At 42.4% G+C, this 16751-nt stretch overlaps 1 protein-coding gene across 2 annotated transcripts in view; it reads right to left on the bottom strand.

The window, feature by feature from the left end:
- XPO6 (exportin 6) overlaps positions 1-16751 on the bottom strand; it is a 127757-nt gene that overhangs the window by 28382 nt on the left and 82624 nt on the right. For both annotated transcript variants that reach the window (XM_049787784.1, XM_049787785.1), the window contains 3 exons: positions 16201-16310; positions 3044-3152; positions 1085-1177 (listed from right to left, as the gene is read on the bottom strand). In XM_049787784.1, the coding sequence (XP_049643741.1) occupies positions 1085-1177; positions 3044-3152; positions 16201-16310 (312 nt within the window). The remainder of the gene's footprint in view (positions 1-1084; positions 1178-3043; positions 3153-16200; positions 16311-16751) is intronic.

Below are 16751 nucleotides of genomic sequence, written 5' to 3'. Positions count from 1 at the left end.
AAGAATCTGCTCTGGAAATCTTTACATACTAGGCTTCAGAGATCCCTTTACACTCAGCAGTGGAAACACCAAACAATATGTGGAATAAGAAAGAAAGCAGCAAATGCCAGGTATAAAGACTAGGTTTATTAAAAAAAAAAAAAAAAGTCCCCAAACAATCTACATTATCTAGAGCTCTGAGACAAGCCAATCTCTCTTCAAATCCAAGGAAAACACTGTCCTTGAGAAGTATCTGATGCATCTTATAAATGTCACAGAAAAATGAAAGGATAGGCCAAATCATTTGGAGGTCAGTTTCTTTAGTTATTTGAAAGAGTAGTGTCTTTTCTTCCTGAAACAATACAGGATATCTCATAAGAGATGACAGAATATTGGGTTGTATGATCAAAGTTAGTCCCAATCAATTACCAGGCCTTTGAAGTGACAGACTCAATAATGTCTCCTCAAATAACAAGCACCCCTTAGTAAATAAATCAGCCCCTATGAATTGTACCATATAACACAGGATGGCCAGAGACACCCAACAATATGACAAAAGTAAGTTTTACACAGGCTAGTTTCTGAGCAATCTATTTATAAATATACTCTACTTAACCTAGCCACTTTCAAATTATTGAGGCATGAAAATTATTATTATGTCCAAGATTTCAGGAAAGTATGGTCTTCAAAAGTTGATTTAAAATATTGAAGGGGGGGGGGGGTGCCGGCATGCACTGCAGAGCAATAGCTCAACTGTAGGGAGTTTGTCTTGCATGCAGCTGACCCGGAATGGACCCATGGTTGATCTGTGGTATCCCAGGTGATCCCCCAGCCTGCCAGGAGCAATTTTTGAGTGCCGAGCCAGGAGTAACCTCTGAGCACTGCCAGGTGTGGCAAAAAAAATAATAATAATAATAAAATATTTTGGAAAAAGGTTAACATTTGTTAAATATGAGGGTTAAGTATGATAATTATTCTGCTACATATCTATGTATTACATATATATGATGGAGAGAAAATAAAATGCTTACTACTTATGCTACATGACTGAGTAATTTAGGGCCTTACTGATTACGTTTTGGTTCCCCTCCCAACAATGTGTTACCAGTGTCGAGAAGGCATGCGTGGGAAGGAGTTCCATCACTTTGGCCACTACTTCCAAGCTCTGGCGTAAATACCGCTGCCACTCTGTCTGTTGCTGCAGGGGGAACACAGAAGGATCAGCAGTCTAGTCCTCTTCCCCGCCAATCTAGCCTCCAGCTCATTCTCAGATGAGTGAAAAATAAAGAAACCAGATTACCTCGCATATTAAAAGAGTCAGAGAAAATTTATTTTTTAAAAGCCCCTCTTGGGCCAGAGCAATAGCACAGCAGTACACAAGTCGACCCGGGACAGACCCAGGTTCAATTCCTAGCATCCCAGATGGTGCCCTGAGCCTGCCAGAACAACTTCTGAGTGAAGAGCAGGAGTAACCCCTGAGCACTGCTGGGTGTGACCCAAACACCAAATAAATAAAAGGTCCCTCTTTCCTTGTGGGACACAATGCCACACATTGCAATTGGCCAATCCAATTCAATCCCAGCCCTGCATATGGTCACCTGAGAATTGCTGGGAGCAATCCCTGAGCACCACTAGGTGTGATACCAAAAATTAAAAAAAATAATAATAATAAAGATCATAAATACTTTTTTTTGTTGTTGTTGTTTTTGGGCCACACCCGGCGATGCTCAGGGGTTACTCCTGGCTGTCTGCTCAGAAATAGCTCCTGGCAGGCACGGGGGACCATATGGGACACCAGGATTCGAACCAACCACCTTTGGTCCTGGATTGGCTGCTTGCAAGGCAAACGCCACTGTACTATCTCTCCGGGCCCATAAATACTATTTTTTAAAATAATAAACAGCAGAATGATCCACATGGGAACGGCCTACTTTCTCTGACCTACTAGGTCAGGAAAAAATATTTTTTTTTTTTTTTTTTTTGGTTTTTGGGTCACACCCGGCAGTGCTCAGGGGTTACTCCTGGCTCTATGCTCAGAAATCGCTCCTGGCAGGCACGGGGGACCATATGGGACGCCGGGATTTGAACCACGGACCTTCTGCATGAAAGGCAAACACCTTACCTCCATGCTATCTCTCCGGCCCCAAGAAAAAATATATTTTTTAAAGCCCTTTGTGAGGTGTCAAGTAGACAACTCAAAGGGCTGGAGTACATGCCACTCATGCAAGATCCCCAAATAATCCCTAGCACCGTTTGGTTTCAAGAACTATCAGAAGTGACCCTCAAGTACCACTACCACTCCTTAAAATGTTCCCTGTGAAATGCTGAAGTCCCCTCATTAACCCAGCTCCAGGAATTGGTCATGAATTACCCTCTAAAAAAGTCATATACGAGGTTCTATAGGTATAACTGACTATATCAGTACTACTCCAAGTATAGTCATACACTTGGGAGCAATTTGCATTGCTAACATGAGGGCTTGCCAGCAATACAAATTCTGTGGCCTAGTCCCCATCTCCTGAATCACAATCTGTTTAACGAACTGTGACAACAATTCTTATCCATGCAGGCTAAAAATATGAAAAACTAATACAAGAAGTAAAATGCAGGTTTATTAAATACCTGCCATTCCTTCTGAATAAAGTCCAACATATTAGTCTCCATTTGGGAGATGAGGAAAATGAGAGAGAAATATAATGTCTGGACAAAGGTTGCGAAGAATTAAATCCAGGCCATTCTGCTCCCCAAATCAATATGCCTCAAAAGTCCAGAGAACACCACAGTCATAGTTACTCAGGTAGCCCTAAAAGTGACTTGAGAATTTTAAAGTGTGTGTAGTTAAAAGAAAGCTCACAGATCAAAAGCCTCCATTCCCTTTCAGACCACAATGTAACAAAGGCTGGAGTAGCTCAATGAGCTGAGAGCATACTCACAGAAAAGATGCCCAGATTTAATTCCTGGCACCACATAGTTCCCAGAGCACCACCAAGTGACCCCTGAGTCCTGCCAAGTATGGCCAAGACCAAAATAAATAAAAAATTGAAAATAAAGGAGTGCTTCTTACATCATCATCCAGAGTCTCATCATCCAACTCCTCCAACTGGGCCTGGTTGTATCTGAACTGGATTCGATTCAATACCTCCGTGAGCAAGAGGACTAAGGCGTTTTCGTACCTATGCAGCAGGGAGAAATTCAACATCAAGTGAAGGCGGGCTATCAGCCTGTACAGAAAAGCAATGCTGCACCACCCGGGAGGATGCATCCATGGCAGGTTACCAGCCATCAAAGCACCTAAACTTACTGACATGGTGTGCAGAGAGAGAACAGATGCATAAGTAGTTCTTAACTATATCCCAGGCACCTTTTTTTTTTATCATTCCATAATAACAAAGGGGTCAAAATGGATTGACCCTTTCATCATTATATAATGTTCCTTGATCTCCAATAGCAATTTTTCAGTCTGAGATATCACTATCCTGGTTCTGTTTTGATCACAGTTCATAAGAATGAGCTTTCATTCACATCCTTCAACCTGTGTATGACTTTGACATTGAGTCTCTTTGGGCCAAGTACAATCATGCAGGTCCATGTGTAAGGGCCAATAATAATGGGAGGAGCATGGCAACAGGTAAAAGAAGAGCTTGGCTGGCATCAAGTCAAGCTAGATAACAGACTCATGTACCCCAGCAACCATCTTGCCTGCAAGGTGAGAGAGGCTGTTTTTGTAGTGAAGAGAATCAGAAGACACACTTTCAGAAGCAGGAGCTTCACTGATAAGTGTCGGCAATGCTCAACAAATGCCTTCATGGGCTGATTCCAAGTCACACTCTGCCCTTGTTAATGGCAAATAAAGGGTTTTGATAATGGATTCTGTTCTTTTTAATTTTTAAAATTTTTTTATTTTTGGGTCACACCTGGCAGCGCTCAGGATACTCCTGGCTACACGCTCAGAAATCACTCCTGGCAGGCTCAGGGGACCATATGGGATGCCGGGATTTAAACCAATGACCTTCTGCATGAAAGGCAAATGCCTTACCTCCATGCTATATCTCTGGCCCCTGTTCTTTTTTATTCTACAGGACAAGTTACAGGGACATTCTTTACACTGCCTGGAGAATTTTGGAGAATTTTTCTGATTTTGCAGGGTGGGTGAGGGAGGGTCATAGGACCACACAGAATACCCAGACTGGAATTTGAGTTGGCTATAGACAAAGCAGTAAGCCCTATACTATCTTTCTGGCCTCCAATTTTGATTTCAAAATTGAATTTAGTTCAAATTTTTTCAACCACTTTCACATGTAGTTGTTTTTAATCCGTTCTACCAATCTCTGCTTTTCAAATGGGAAATGTAGGCCTTAATTATATTAATTATATTTAATATAATGACTAACAAGCACTTATTTCTGTTGTTTTGTTACTTTCTGTATGTCTTCTCCTTTGTCTTCAACTCTTCATATTCTTTTTGGTTTGGGGGTCACAACCAGCTGTGTTCAGGACTTACTACTGGTTCTGAACTTAAGAACTGTTCCTGGTGGGCTTGGGGGACCATACGGGGTACAGGTACTGAACCTGCATCCACTGCATACAAAAATAAAAATCCTATTGTACTAGCACTCCAGACCTATTCTTTTAGGTTAAACAGTTATTTTCTAGGATACCCTTTAAATTCTTTTGTCATATACATATATATTATTTTGGGGTTTTTTTTTTTTTTTTTTTTTTTTTTTGGTTTTTGGGTCACACCCATTTGATGCTCAGGGGTTACTCCTGGCTATGCGCTCAGAAATTGCCCCTGGCTTGGGGGGGACCATATGGGACGCCAGGGGATTGAACCACGGTCCGTCCTACGCTAGCGCTTGCAAGGCAGAAACCTCACCTCTAACGCCACCTTCCCGGCCCCTATTATTTTGTACATAGCTATTTTCTCAGTGGTTGCTCTGGAAAGTAACAGGAATTATTATATAAACACCAACTAATGGGGTCAAGGAAGGAGCCCATACATGCAGGAGTCCAGGGTTTGTTCCCTGGCACCACGTGGTCCCCTGGGCCTGTGCAGCTCCCAGTGCGCTGGACCACCCAAATCAAAACAAAACAAAAAAAAACTATCAATTAACTCAGTGATTTGATCCTTTGTAACAATTACGAGAATTAGGTAGCAATATCAGTATTTTCCAGAGAACACTATATTTAACAGAATCTAACTGCTCAGGGTGCCTGACTCCACCTGTGATACGTTCCCTACATATAATGAACTTACTGCAGGCTTTTAAAGTTACTCTCCAAATTCCACTCCTTAGTCAACTATAAGGAAACTTTAAAAAGTGAAGAAAAAAAAAAAGACAAAAGGAGAAAAGTCTAGCAAGTCCTGGCTCTTTTACTCTATTTCTGGTTTTTGGGCCACACCCGTTTGACGCTCAGGGGTTACTCCTGGCTATGTGCTCAGAAATCGCCCCTGGCTTGGGGGGACCATATGGGACGCCGGGGGATCGAACCGCAGTCCTTCCTTGGCTAGCGCTTGCAAGGCAGACACCTTACCTCCAGCGCCACCTACCCGGCCCCTCTTTTACTCTATTTCTAATAATTTCTCAGAAGATAAACCAGGACATGGTCCTTTCTTACTTTGATAAGGACGCAGGAAGCTAGAAAAATAGTACAGGGGCGAAGCACTTAATATTCACATGGTCAAACTCAATTCAACCACTGGTTTTCCCAGCATTGCCAGGGGTGATTCCTGAGCACAGAATCAGGAATAAGCCCTGAGCAGAGCCAGGGGTAGCCCCAAACTCCCACCATTAAAATATAAAAACAAACAAGCAAAAACCCCTAACTCAGAGTTTCTAAATTGCATAGCCACATTCTATCATCAAGGTCAAAGTGCCACTAAGTTTCAAGAACAGCCGTCTTGCGGAAGTGCGTGCTTGTCCTGAAATGCTTCTGAGGTGTCCCTCTCAGAGTGAACTGGTCCTGCTGGACATTCAGAATTCTCAGTGCCAGCCTCATCCCCATAGCTGACACCATGCAGAAGACATTTCTCCTTGCCTGGCAGGCTCTAGCATCAGGGGCCCTGCAGGGAAGCCAGTGGGACTCAAATTTCCTGCGAGCTTGCTATCCAGAAGTACAACCTCATAGGTCAGTCAGGAGTACACCAGTCCCAGGTCCCACTCCGCTCCACAAGCACAGAACTCTCCCCTGACCCCGTTTCCTCCACCCCACCCACCCCTCCTACAGTAATCAGGTTCCATCAGTGCCTCAGAGGAATCAGCCTCTGGGGGAAAGGTGCTTGTCTTGCAATGGCCAGCAGATCTGGGTTGAAACCCTGCATTCCATATGGTCTCCTAAGCACCACCAGGAACAATTTCTGAGTACTAAACCAGAAGTAATCCCTGAGCACTGCCGGGTATAGCCCAATTCTAGCCCTCCCTCCCCCAAAATGAATGAGCCTCAGCTCTTTGCGGCACCTCTTCGGAGCTCCTGTGGCAGCTAGATGGTGCCCTCTCCTCAGAGATCTGAACCCTGACTCACAGACAGATACACACCTGACATCCTCTATTCTAATAACATCTGCTTTCTTTTGAACCCCAGCTTTATGGGTGGGGTGGGGTGGGATATTTCTTACAATGGTCATTTTTGCTTTACAAGTCCTCTAAAAACTGTTTCACCAATTTTCTATGTTGCATTCTTAAAATATTAAGTGTGGATTCTGTGCCCTGACAAGTATCTTAATAAACCACTTAATCTAATAAAGATGAATACTAGAAAAACAATGGAATCCAAGATCAAAAGTTTTCAGGGGAGCTGGGGCCAGAGTGATAGATAGTACAGTGGTAGGGTGTTTGTTTGCCTTGCACATAACTCGCCCGGGTTTGATCCCAGGCATCCTATGTGGTCCCCCAAGTATCCTCCAGAGTAATTCCTGAGCACAGTGCCAGGAGTAACCCTTAAGCACTGGCAGCTGTGCCCTCCCCCCCAAAAAAAGTATTCAGGGGCTAGAGAGTGTACAGATAGGAAACCTGACTTGCATGCAGCTGACCCAGGTTCGACCTGGGCACCCCATAAAGTTCCCCACCTCTCACACTAGGCATGACCCCTGGGGGCAGTCAGGAGTAAACCCTGTGCACAGGTGGGTATGTCCCCAAAATAAAAACCAATGAAAGTATTCAAAGCCAAAACCAAAATGCAGTTCAAGGATCATGAAGATAACTCATGAGTTATAGGCCACATGCTGCACCCCATTTCAATCCCGGATACCACACCCCTCCCTGCCATCCCTGCCATAGCACCACCATGTGTGACCTGGTAGCTCCCAAGCCCAACAATGCTAATGCTGGGCCTGAGCCCAGATTCACATCTCTGGATGGGGCACCCATGGGAAGGGATCCCCGCCCCAGCACTACTGGGCATTAACCCTATTTAACAATCCTTCAATTAAATTATTCACAGCCCTCCTAAGGAGCCCCATGTCAAAATTTAGGAAGCACAATAGCTTATTCCCTTAAAGCTAGATGTGACACTGCCACCTTTTCCCCAAACTGTAAGTCCTTTGGTGTTTGCAAATGACCTCACAACCCAGGCAAGACCCACAACTGTGCATGGCCCAGAAAAGAAGGTTGGCAGAAACCACCACGAATAAAATGGGCAAAATTTGTGGGAGATATGGCCACCAGAGTCAATATCCCAGTTCCAGATCAGTAACCTTCAAAGAAAAGCAGCTCAAGCATTTAATTTAAGCCTAGAATTTCTATTTGTCATTTGTTTAGGGCATAAATTCCTAAAGGCACAGAAGTTTCATACATATACTGCAATTGTCCAAATCACTTTTACAATTTTATTAGGGAAAAAATCTTCAGACCAGGGAGGGAGAAATGAAGTCTATTAATTGTTCTGCTGATAAAAATTAAAGACTCTGGATGCAAAGGAAAAATCCTAAATAAAGACCTGAAATCCACATTGACTGTTGGCAATTCTGGTTTAAAAAAAACTACTAATGGGGGCCGGAGAGATAGGACAGTGGTAGAGCATTTGCCTTGCATGCAGCTGACCCAGGATAGACCCACGTTCGATTCCCAGCATCTCATAAGGTCCCCCAGCCTTTCAGGAGCAATTTCTAAGAGCGTAGCCAGGAGTAACCTCTGAGCACCACGTGGTGTGGCCCAAAAATAAATAAATGAATGAATCTATTAAAAAAATTCCTACCAGCTGAGTTTATTATAATATTATTATAAACTAAGAAACAGCCGTTCATTTAGAAAATGTAGATCTTCCCATATATCTGATGATGGTTAGGAGATATAGGTGCAAAGACTGAAACCTAAACAAACCCCTTCACAATAATAAGCGTAAGATCAACTGACTAGATTTCAAGCTTCCCTGCAGATGGGACTGTCAAAGACCCACTAAGAAGCCCCAGGGTGGTGATTCTGAGAAAGTGGAAGCTCCAGCCCCTCAGCATCTCTTAGTGAAGCCAGAATCAGGGGGTGAAGCCTGAAGACTCAGCATCCATCTCTGGCAGTAATACAGTTGTAAAGTTAAAGTCATGCCTCTAGCCAGCAGGAAAAAACAAACAAACAAAAACAAAACAACAACAACAAAAAAACATTTTTAATTGCTGTTTTTGGAGTGGTGTATTTTGGGGGTAGGGGGTGTCTTGGGTCACACCTGGCAGTGTTCAGGGCATATTCTTGACTCTGAACTCTAAGCTACATACAAGGCAAGCATCTTAACTTCTGTACTATCTCTCTCTAGTTCCAGAATAAACAGATGATTTTAAAAGGGTGGGGGTGTGTGTGTGTGTGTGTGTGTGTGTGTGTGTGTGTGTGTGTATGTGTGTGTGTGTGTGTGTGTGTGTGTGTGTGTGTGTATATGTGTGTGTTTAAAGTCAACCTATGAAGAATGAGACACCAAACATTTCTCAATGGAATACAGATGCTAGAGAGGGGGGGGGAAGGAGAGGAGAGGGAGAGGGAGAGGGAGAGAGGGGGGGAGAGGGGGGGGAGAGAGAGAGGGAGAGAGAGGGGGGGAGAGAGAGAGAGAGAGAGAGAGAGAGAGAGAGAGAGAGAGAGAGAGAGAGAGAGAGAGAGAGAGAGAGTTTCAAGTCAACCTATGAAGAATGAGACACCAAGCATTTCTCAAAGGAATACAGATGCTGGAAGACCAAAGACTTCTAAAATTGCTATTACATCCAGCTTTCATACGATTCTCCAGACAGGTGCTATGTTCAGCTCTAACCCCACACAGTGTGACAATATTTGGAGGGGTCAGAGATAGTAAGCAGGCAAGGTGCTTGCTTGCCTTGCCAACGTTGGCATAGGTTCAATACCTGGTAACCCATATGGTCTCCTGAACTCCTCCAGGAGTGATCCCTAAGAACAGAGCCAGGAGCAAGCCCTAACTACAGCTGGGTTAAGACTCAGAAAAAAAAAAAAAAAGACTCAGAAACAAAAACAAAATAGAATACATTTTAAACTGAATGAAAAGGGAGCCAGATGGGCCAGAGTGATAGCACAGTAGTAGGGCCTTTGCCTGGTATGTGGCCGACCCAGGACGGTCCCGGGTTCGGTTCTCGGCGATCCATATGGTCCCCCAAGCCTGCCAGGAGCAACTTCTGAGCACAAAGCCAGGAGTAACCCCTGAGCGCCGCCAGGTGCCCTCCCCCCCCCAAGAAATTAAAAAAAAGGAGACCAGAGTAATAGCACATTGGTAAGGTGTTTGTCTTGCACACAGAAGACCCGGGACGGACCCGGATTCAATCCCCAGCATCCCATATGGTCCCCTGAGCCTTCCAGGAGTGATTTCTGACTGCAGATCCAGAAGTAACCCTTAAGTGGCGCTGGATGTGACCCACACCCCTCAAAAAATGTTCTTCTTCTAAACTGAATGAAAGGAAAATAAAAATATTTGGGGCTGAAGAGCTAGCATGGAGGTAAGGTGTTTGCCTTGCATGCAGAAAGACAGAGGTTCGAATCCTGGCATCCCATATGGTCCCCCGAGCCTGCCAGGAGCGATTTCTTAGCATAGAGCCAGGAGTGACCCCTGAGCACCGCCGGGTGTGACCCAAAAACAAAAACAAAAACAAAAAACAAAAACAAAAACAAAAAAAAAAGAGGGCCGGCGACATAGCATGGAGGTAAGGCGTTTGCCTTTCATGCAGAAGGCAAGTGGTTCAAATCCCGGCATCCCATATGGTCCCCCCGTGCCTGCCGAGGGCCATTTCTGAGCATAGAGCCAGGAGTAACCCCTGAGCACTGCCAGGTGTGACCCAAAAACCAAAAACAAAAAAAGACATTTAAATGTAATGATTAGGGGCCAGAGAAATAGCACAACAATAAGGGCTTTTGCCCTGCACGCAGTCGACTTGGAAAGAACCCGGGTTTAATTCCTGGCATCTTATATGGTCTCCCTAGCCTGCCAGGAGTGATTTCTGAGTGCAGAGCCAGGAGTAACCCCTGAGCATCACCAGGTGTGGCCTAAACCCCCCACCCAAATTCTGAGTGTTAAGTTAATCATGTAAGAAACTCAAGTACTCTATAAATATGATAAAGAACAAATTAGCAAAATATTTTAAAATTCCAAGTCAAAAAAATACTATAAAGGAATATAATATAATCCTGGATAGATTTTTTTTTTCTTTTCAACTCAATAAAATAAAGATCAGCACACAGGAGGCCTGGGTTCTATCTGGGGCACTGCAGCGTCCCCAAGCATCAACAGGAATGACTCCCCAAACACAAAAAAAAGAAGTGTTTTTTCTGACCACCACTGGTGTGGCATCAAAATCCCAGCAGCCAGTTCATTTGCTCCCTGTGGCAGTCAACTGTGTGAATTCCTCTGGGGTTACTAGAGAAAAGGAGCCAGGAAGCAATCAGAGTCCTGGCGTGAACTTAGTTAACACCTTTTATTGATTATATCAAAATGCCATGTATCATAATGGTACTTCCTCTTTATATTAAGCACAATAACTCAAAACAACATTTCTGACGCTTACCCACATCTGTTTCCAGTCCGATTAATATCACCGGAATCCCTGGGCAAGTCAGTGGCCAGCACTTGCCAGTATTCTCTCAACAAAGCAATTTACAGGACATGACTCAATGATTTTGAGTTGCTTAACTCAACTCAGCCTTCCTCATCTTACAATGAAAAACAAGTTTCTACGCAGGTGGGTCCTTTTGATGGGCAAGCACAAAGAGACATGAGTGAGAGAAAGAGAGAAAAGAGAAGAAAGCTAATACTTAGTGACTAAGCACCTACCATCTGCTAGCTACTTTATGCATGAGGATTCATTTAACTTCTCCGACAGGTGTGAGAGGTAGGCACAAAATACAAATGGAACATTTAGGTTGTTCATCGCCTCAAAATGGCCAACTGGGACAATGAACTCATCTGTAGTTCTAGTCAATAGGATGTTCCAAAAGAACATTTATATCATTGGCACAGAAACATAAGTTCTCTAAAGTCCCACCAGCTCTGAGCAACAAGCTCTTAAACATTCTCACTAAGCAAGGAACAGGCAAAGCTTCAATTTCTAAATTTCTAGAACCAAAAATAAATCCATGTACATTCGTGCTTCTAAATTTGTAGCCTACTATGCCAACCACTTTGTTGTGATGAATGATGCAAAACCTTTAAACCACAAGGGACAGGAACTAAGTGCTGCCTGTGACTTAGCCACACCTACGTTTTCCATTTAAGACACTAAGAAAACATTCTTGATTACTTCCTGCAAGATCAGTGGCTTCTGAAAATCTGTCTCAAACCACGAATGTGATTCCAAAAGCACACCAATTTTCTTTCAGATATATTTTAACAGCTGCAACACTTTTAATCATATTTTCATATTCTGAATTCAAGTGAGTGTGATAATTACCAGTAACCAGTGTTCTTAATCTGCTGCTTCTATATATAAAAAAAAAAAGTACATCTCTGATCTACTGTATCTGGGCCTTTCATAACCTAGAACAGGAGTTGTCAAATCATTAAAACTTTGATTTGAAAACTTTTGGGCACACACACTTGTGTAAATATAGACTGTAAAAGATAACAGCAGATAATAAAGAGCTAAAGCTCTAAAGCTCAACTTTGTGTATGCTTGGTGAACTGCACAGACCCCTTCTCACTGTTTGCTTACAGTGACCATTAGGGGGGAACCTAAATGAGAAAAAGCCCCAGTGTTTAACAAGGTTAGGGACAAAATCACTGAAGTCAAATGGCTATTGGAGAGGGGAGTGGGCAGGCAGCAGAAGTCAGGACCCTGACCAAAAGAAAGGGCAACACCATCTTCACAACTTATTGCTGCTGTGACTATTTACTGGGTGCCAATGCAAGCGCTTCCTGTCATGCTGACTTGCTCCTCACTCTCCTCCATGAGAAATTAGCGTCTTTTCAAGAGGAAACGTGATTTGCAAACAACTCAAGTGAAAGTAACAATTACCAGGAAACAGAAGAGGAATGAGGTTCTCTACCACTGCTCCTTCTACTGGCATAATAATCTGTACAAGTGCACATTTAACACTGGTTATCAGCTAACATATGTTCTCATTGGACTTATTTTCTCTGTTCCTAAAGCACGTTCGTACTGTGCTTTAAAAAGTCTTTTTATATAAATCATGTCCTCAGCCAATATCCTAACAAGCCTGAGAGATGGAAAGAAATATCAGGTTGCTAAATATAACAAAATAAGCACAGACCCAGAATCATAACGTGCAACTGTTAAGACATATGACATCTGTCATAAGTGACTTTAAAGAGCTTGGTCACAACACAAAAGGAAGCTCTATAGTTATATAAGTTTCATATATCTTATATATAAGATACATGAATAGACAGACTACCCATCTTACCTGACATCCAACTTAAAAACGACTGTGCAAAAAAAATATGTGTGTGTGTGTGTGTGTGCGTGCGTGCGTGCGTGCGTGCGTGTGTGTGTGTGTGTGTGTGTGTATTTGAAGGGAAAATAGAAATGTTCAAACTTGGAATATAACCATTCTATATAAACATTAAAAACTCATAAAACCGGGCCCGGAGAGATAGCACAGCGGTGTTTGCCTTGCAAGCAGCCGATCCAGGACCAAAGGTGTTTGGTTCGAATCCCAGTGTCCCATATGGTCCCCCGTGCCTGCCAGGAGCTATTTCTGAGCAGACAGCCAGGAGTAACCCCTGAGCACTGCCGGGTGTGGCCCAAAAACCAAAAAAAAAAAAAAAAAACTCATAAAACCAAGATCAGAGACAGTAAATTTGTCTTATACACAGCCCACTGGGGTTTCATCCCTAGCACTGTAAGACCCTGTGACCACCAGGAGTGAACCCTGAGCAGAGCCAGGAGATAAGTCCTGAGGACTACCATGTGTCCCCTACCAACACCCCCACATCCCATACAATCAAAAACCTTCAGCAGAGTTTTCAGAATCTATTCAATTTTCAGAATCTCTCCGATAGCATTTGAGTATTTATAATGTGTCATACATTTTAAATATATATTTCCGAAATAATAGCCACAACGTACAGGAAAAATACTTTCTACATGCAATCAACCACCTTGAAGAGAGGGAAAAAAGGATCTAAGAAACACATTGAGGGGCTGGAGAGATAGCATGGAGGTAAGGCATTTCCTTGCATGCAGAAGGTCGGTGGTTCGAATCCCAGCATCCCATATGAGTCTGCCAGGAGCGATTTCTGAGCATAGAGCCAGGAGTAACCCCTGAGCATTGCCGGGTGTGACCCAAAAAACAAAAACAAAAAAAAGAAACACATTGAAGGAAAATTTTCTCCGTTTTCTTTTCTTTTTTTGGCCACAGCCGGCAGTGCTCAGAGCTTACTTAACTCCTGGCTCTGCACTCAGGGGCCATTCTTGGCAAGCTCAGTGGACCGCATAGGGTGCGAGGATCCAACCTGGGTCAGGCACATGCAAGGCAAACACTGTACTCCAGCCCCCTCCTCCCCATTTTGTATTTTGAAATAAATACAATTAAAAGTTCAAAGATAATTATTTTTAAATTTGGGGCTATGGGTAACTTAGTTTCTTTATAGTTTTCAACTTTTCCTAATTGTTTTTAACACAATATCTTTACATAAGCACTATGATAACAAACATGTTTGTAGTTGGTTTTCAGTAATAGAAAAGAACACCCCCTTCACCAGTAACATTCCCACCATCAATGCCCTCCATCTCCCTCCTCCCCCATCCCTTGCCTGTATTTGAGACAGGCATTCTATTTCTCTCACTCATTACCATCGTCATGATAACCGTTAGTATGGTTATTTCTCTAACTGCACTCACCACTATTTGTGGTAAACTTCATAGCATTGGCAGGTCCTTCCAACCCTCATCTCTATTGTCTCTGGGTATTATTACAAAACTGTCTTTTATTTTTCTTCAACCCCATAGATGAGTGTGACTATTCTGTCTATCTGACTTATTTCACTCAGCATAATAGTTTCCATGTCCATCCATGTATGGAAAAATTTCATGACTTCATTTTTCCTGACAGCTACATAGTATTCCATTGTGTATATGTACCAGTTTCTTTAGCCACTTATCTGTTGTCGGGCATCTGGATTGCTTCCAGGTTCTAGCTATTGTAAATAGCGCTGCAATGAATATAAGTGTGCAGAAGGCATTTTTGTATTGTGTTTTTGTTTTCTTAGCATATATCCCTAGGAGTGGTATAGCTGGATCATATGGAAGGTCCTTTTCCTTTATTTATTTATTTATTTATTTATTTTAGGAATCTCCATATTGTTTTCCATAAAGGCTGGACTAGATGGCATTCCCACCAGCAATAAATAAGAGTTCCTTTCTCCTATCCTAGTTTTTAAAAACTTTTCATTATAAGCACTTTACCTTATGAAATTTTCAAACAAATATAACAGGAGCAAGAAAATAATGTAAAAAAAAAAATTTAAAAAAAATAATGTATAAAAGGTTGGCATCACTCATTACTCACTACACAGCCACCCCTAATCCTTCTATATGCTGACCCACTTCTCTTATCAATGAGCTTTATTCCACCCAATAAATATTTCAGTTGTATTATCTAAACTAAAGGCCATGAAATGCACAAACATACCTTAAAACTTTAACCATAGCACAAAGGTTAATGTGTGCTTCATATGTACATGTACATATGTACATGGCTCTGTTTGATCCTCATGTCCCTGCCCCAGCACCACCGGATGTACCCTTGAAGACCCCCTAAATACCACTGTTATGAATATAGTAGTCCCCAACATGGTAGTCCTTCAGTATTAAATTACCCATCCAATTCATAGAAATAGCCCTCCAAATTCCCTTAGGCCCAGAAATGTTTAAGATTAACAGGAGTCAGAGCAATAGTACAGCATGCAGCTGACCCAGGTTCGATTCCTAGCATCTCATATGTCCCCCTAAGCCCACCAGAAGTGATTCTTTAGTGTAGAACCAGGAGTTACCCCTGAGCACCACTGGGTGTGGGCCCCTCAAAAATTTATAATACATACTGTTTTTTTAATCAAAAAAAGCATTCTAAGAAGAAATGAACAATTTCTCAAAGAAGAAATACAAATGGCCAAAGGCCCATGAAAAAATGCTCCACATCACTAATCATCAGGGCAATGCAAATCAAAAAAATGAGGTACCATCTCACACCACAGAGACTGGCACACATCACAAAGAACAAGAACAATAAGTGCTAGTGGGGAAGTGGAGAGAGAGGAACTCTCATTCACTACTGGTGGGAATGCCATGCCAACTCATCCAGCCTTTACTGAAAACAATTTGAGATTCCTCAAAAGACTGGAAATTAAGCTCCCATATGATCCATCCAACTATACCACCCCTAGGAATTTATCTGAGAACACAAAAACACAATACAAAAATGCTTTCCTCACACTTATATTAATTGCAGCACTATTTATGATAGTCAAACTTTGGAAACAACCAAGATGCCCTTCAACAGATAAATGGTTAGGCATCCCATGGCATATGGTCTCCTGAGCCTGCCAGGAGCGATTTCTGAGCCTAGAGCCAGGAGTGTAACACCTGAGCGCTGCTGGGTGTGACCCAAAAGCCAAAAAAAAAAAAAAAAAAAAAAGGCATTCTAAGAAAACAGACTAAGGGAAAAAAAGAAAATGGCACTAGTTCGACCTCAATTCTTCTAGCAATCTGGCTACACAATTACCCTTTAGGACACAAGAGAAACAGGAAAAGAATACCGATTTCCAGTTAATGGTGTTTCAGGGTTTTACCTGTTAAGAACTGCTTCTTTATCTCCCAGACGACTTTTAATTTTGCTTGTCAGATAGTCTAGAAAGAGTGTCCAGATATCCAAACAAGAGAAGTAACCTTCATGAGTAGGCTGTGGTGAAAAAAAATGTAGACAATGAGATTACTTAATGCATCTTACGCCTTAGATATATACACATCTACTGCTATTTACTTCTATTAAAATGTAAAAATCATAAGCCAAGGAGCCAGAACTATATAACAGATATAACACTTAAGTTTTGCGTGTGGCAGACCCAAGTTTGATTTCCAATACCCCATATAGTCCCTTAAGTCCTGGCAGGAACAATCCCTGAGCACCAGAACTATGCCCTCAACATCACCAGATATGACCCAAAACTAAACAAAAAATATATCAAGATTCCCCCAGCTTCCTGATAACCACACCTGGTGACCTTGAGCCTAGTGATTCTCAGTTCCTTTGCAGGAATTTCTTAATAATCTCTGAAAATTGGTATCATTTAAACATGGTATACTTGGAACACAGAGTGGCACTATTATAAATATTAACGAG

The sequence above is a fragment of the Suncus etruscus genome, chromosome 15, assembly GCF_024139225.1.
Source record: "Suncus etruscus isolate mSunEtr1 chromosome 15, mSunEtr1.pri.cur, whole genome shotgun sequence".
Classification (NCBI taxonomy): Eukaryota; Metazoa; Chordata; class Mammalia; order Eulipotyphla; family Soricidae; genus Suncus; species Suncus etruscus.
Note: the sequence above shows the minus strand (reverse complement) of the source record. Positions and strands in the feature narration are given on the sequence as shown.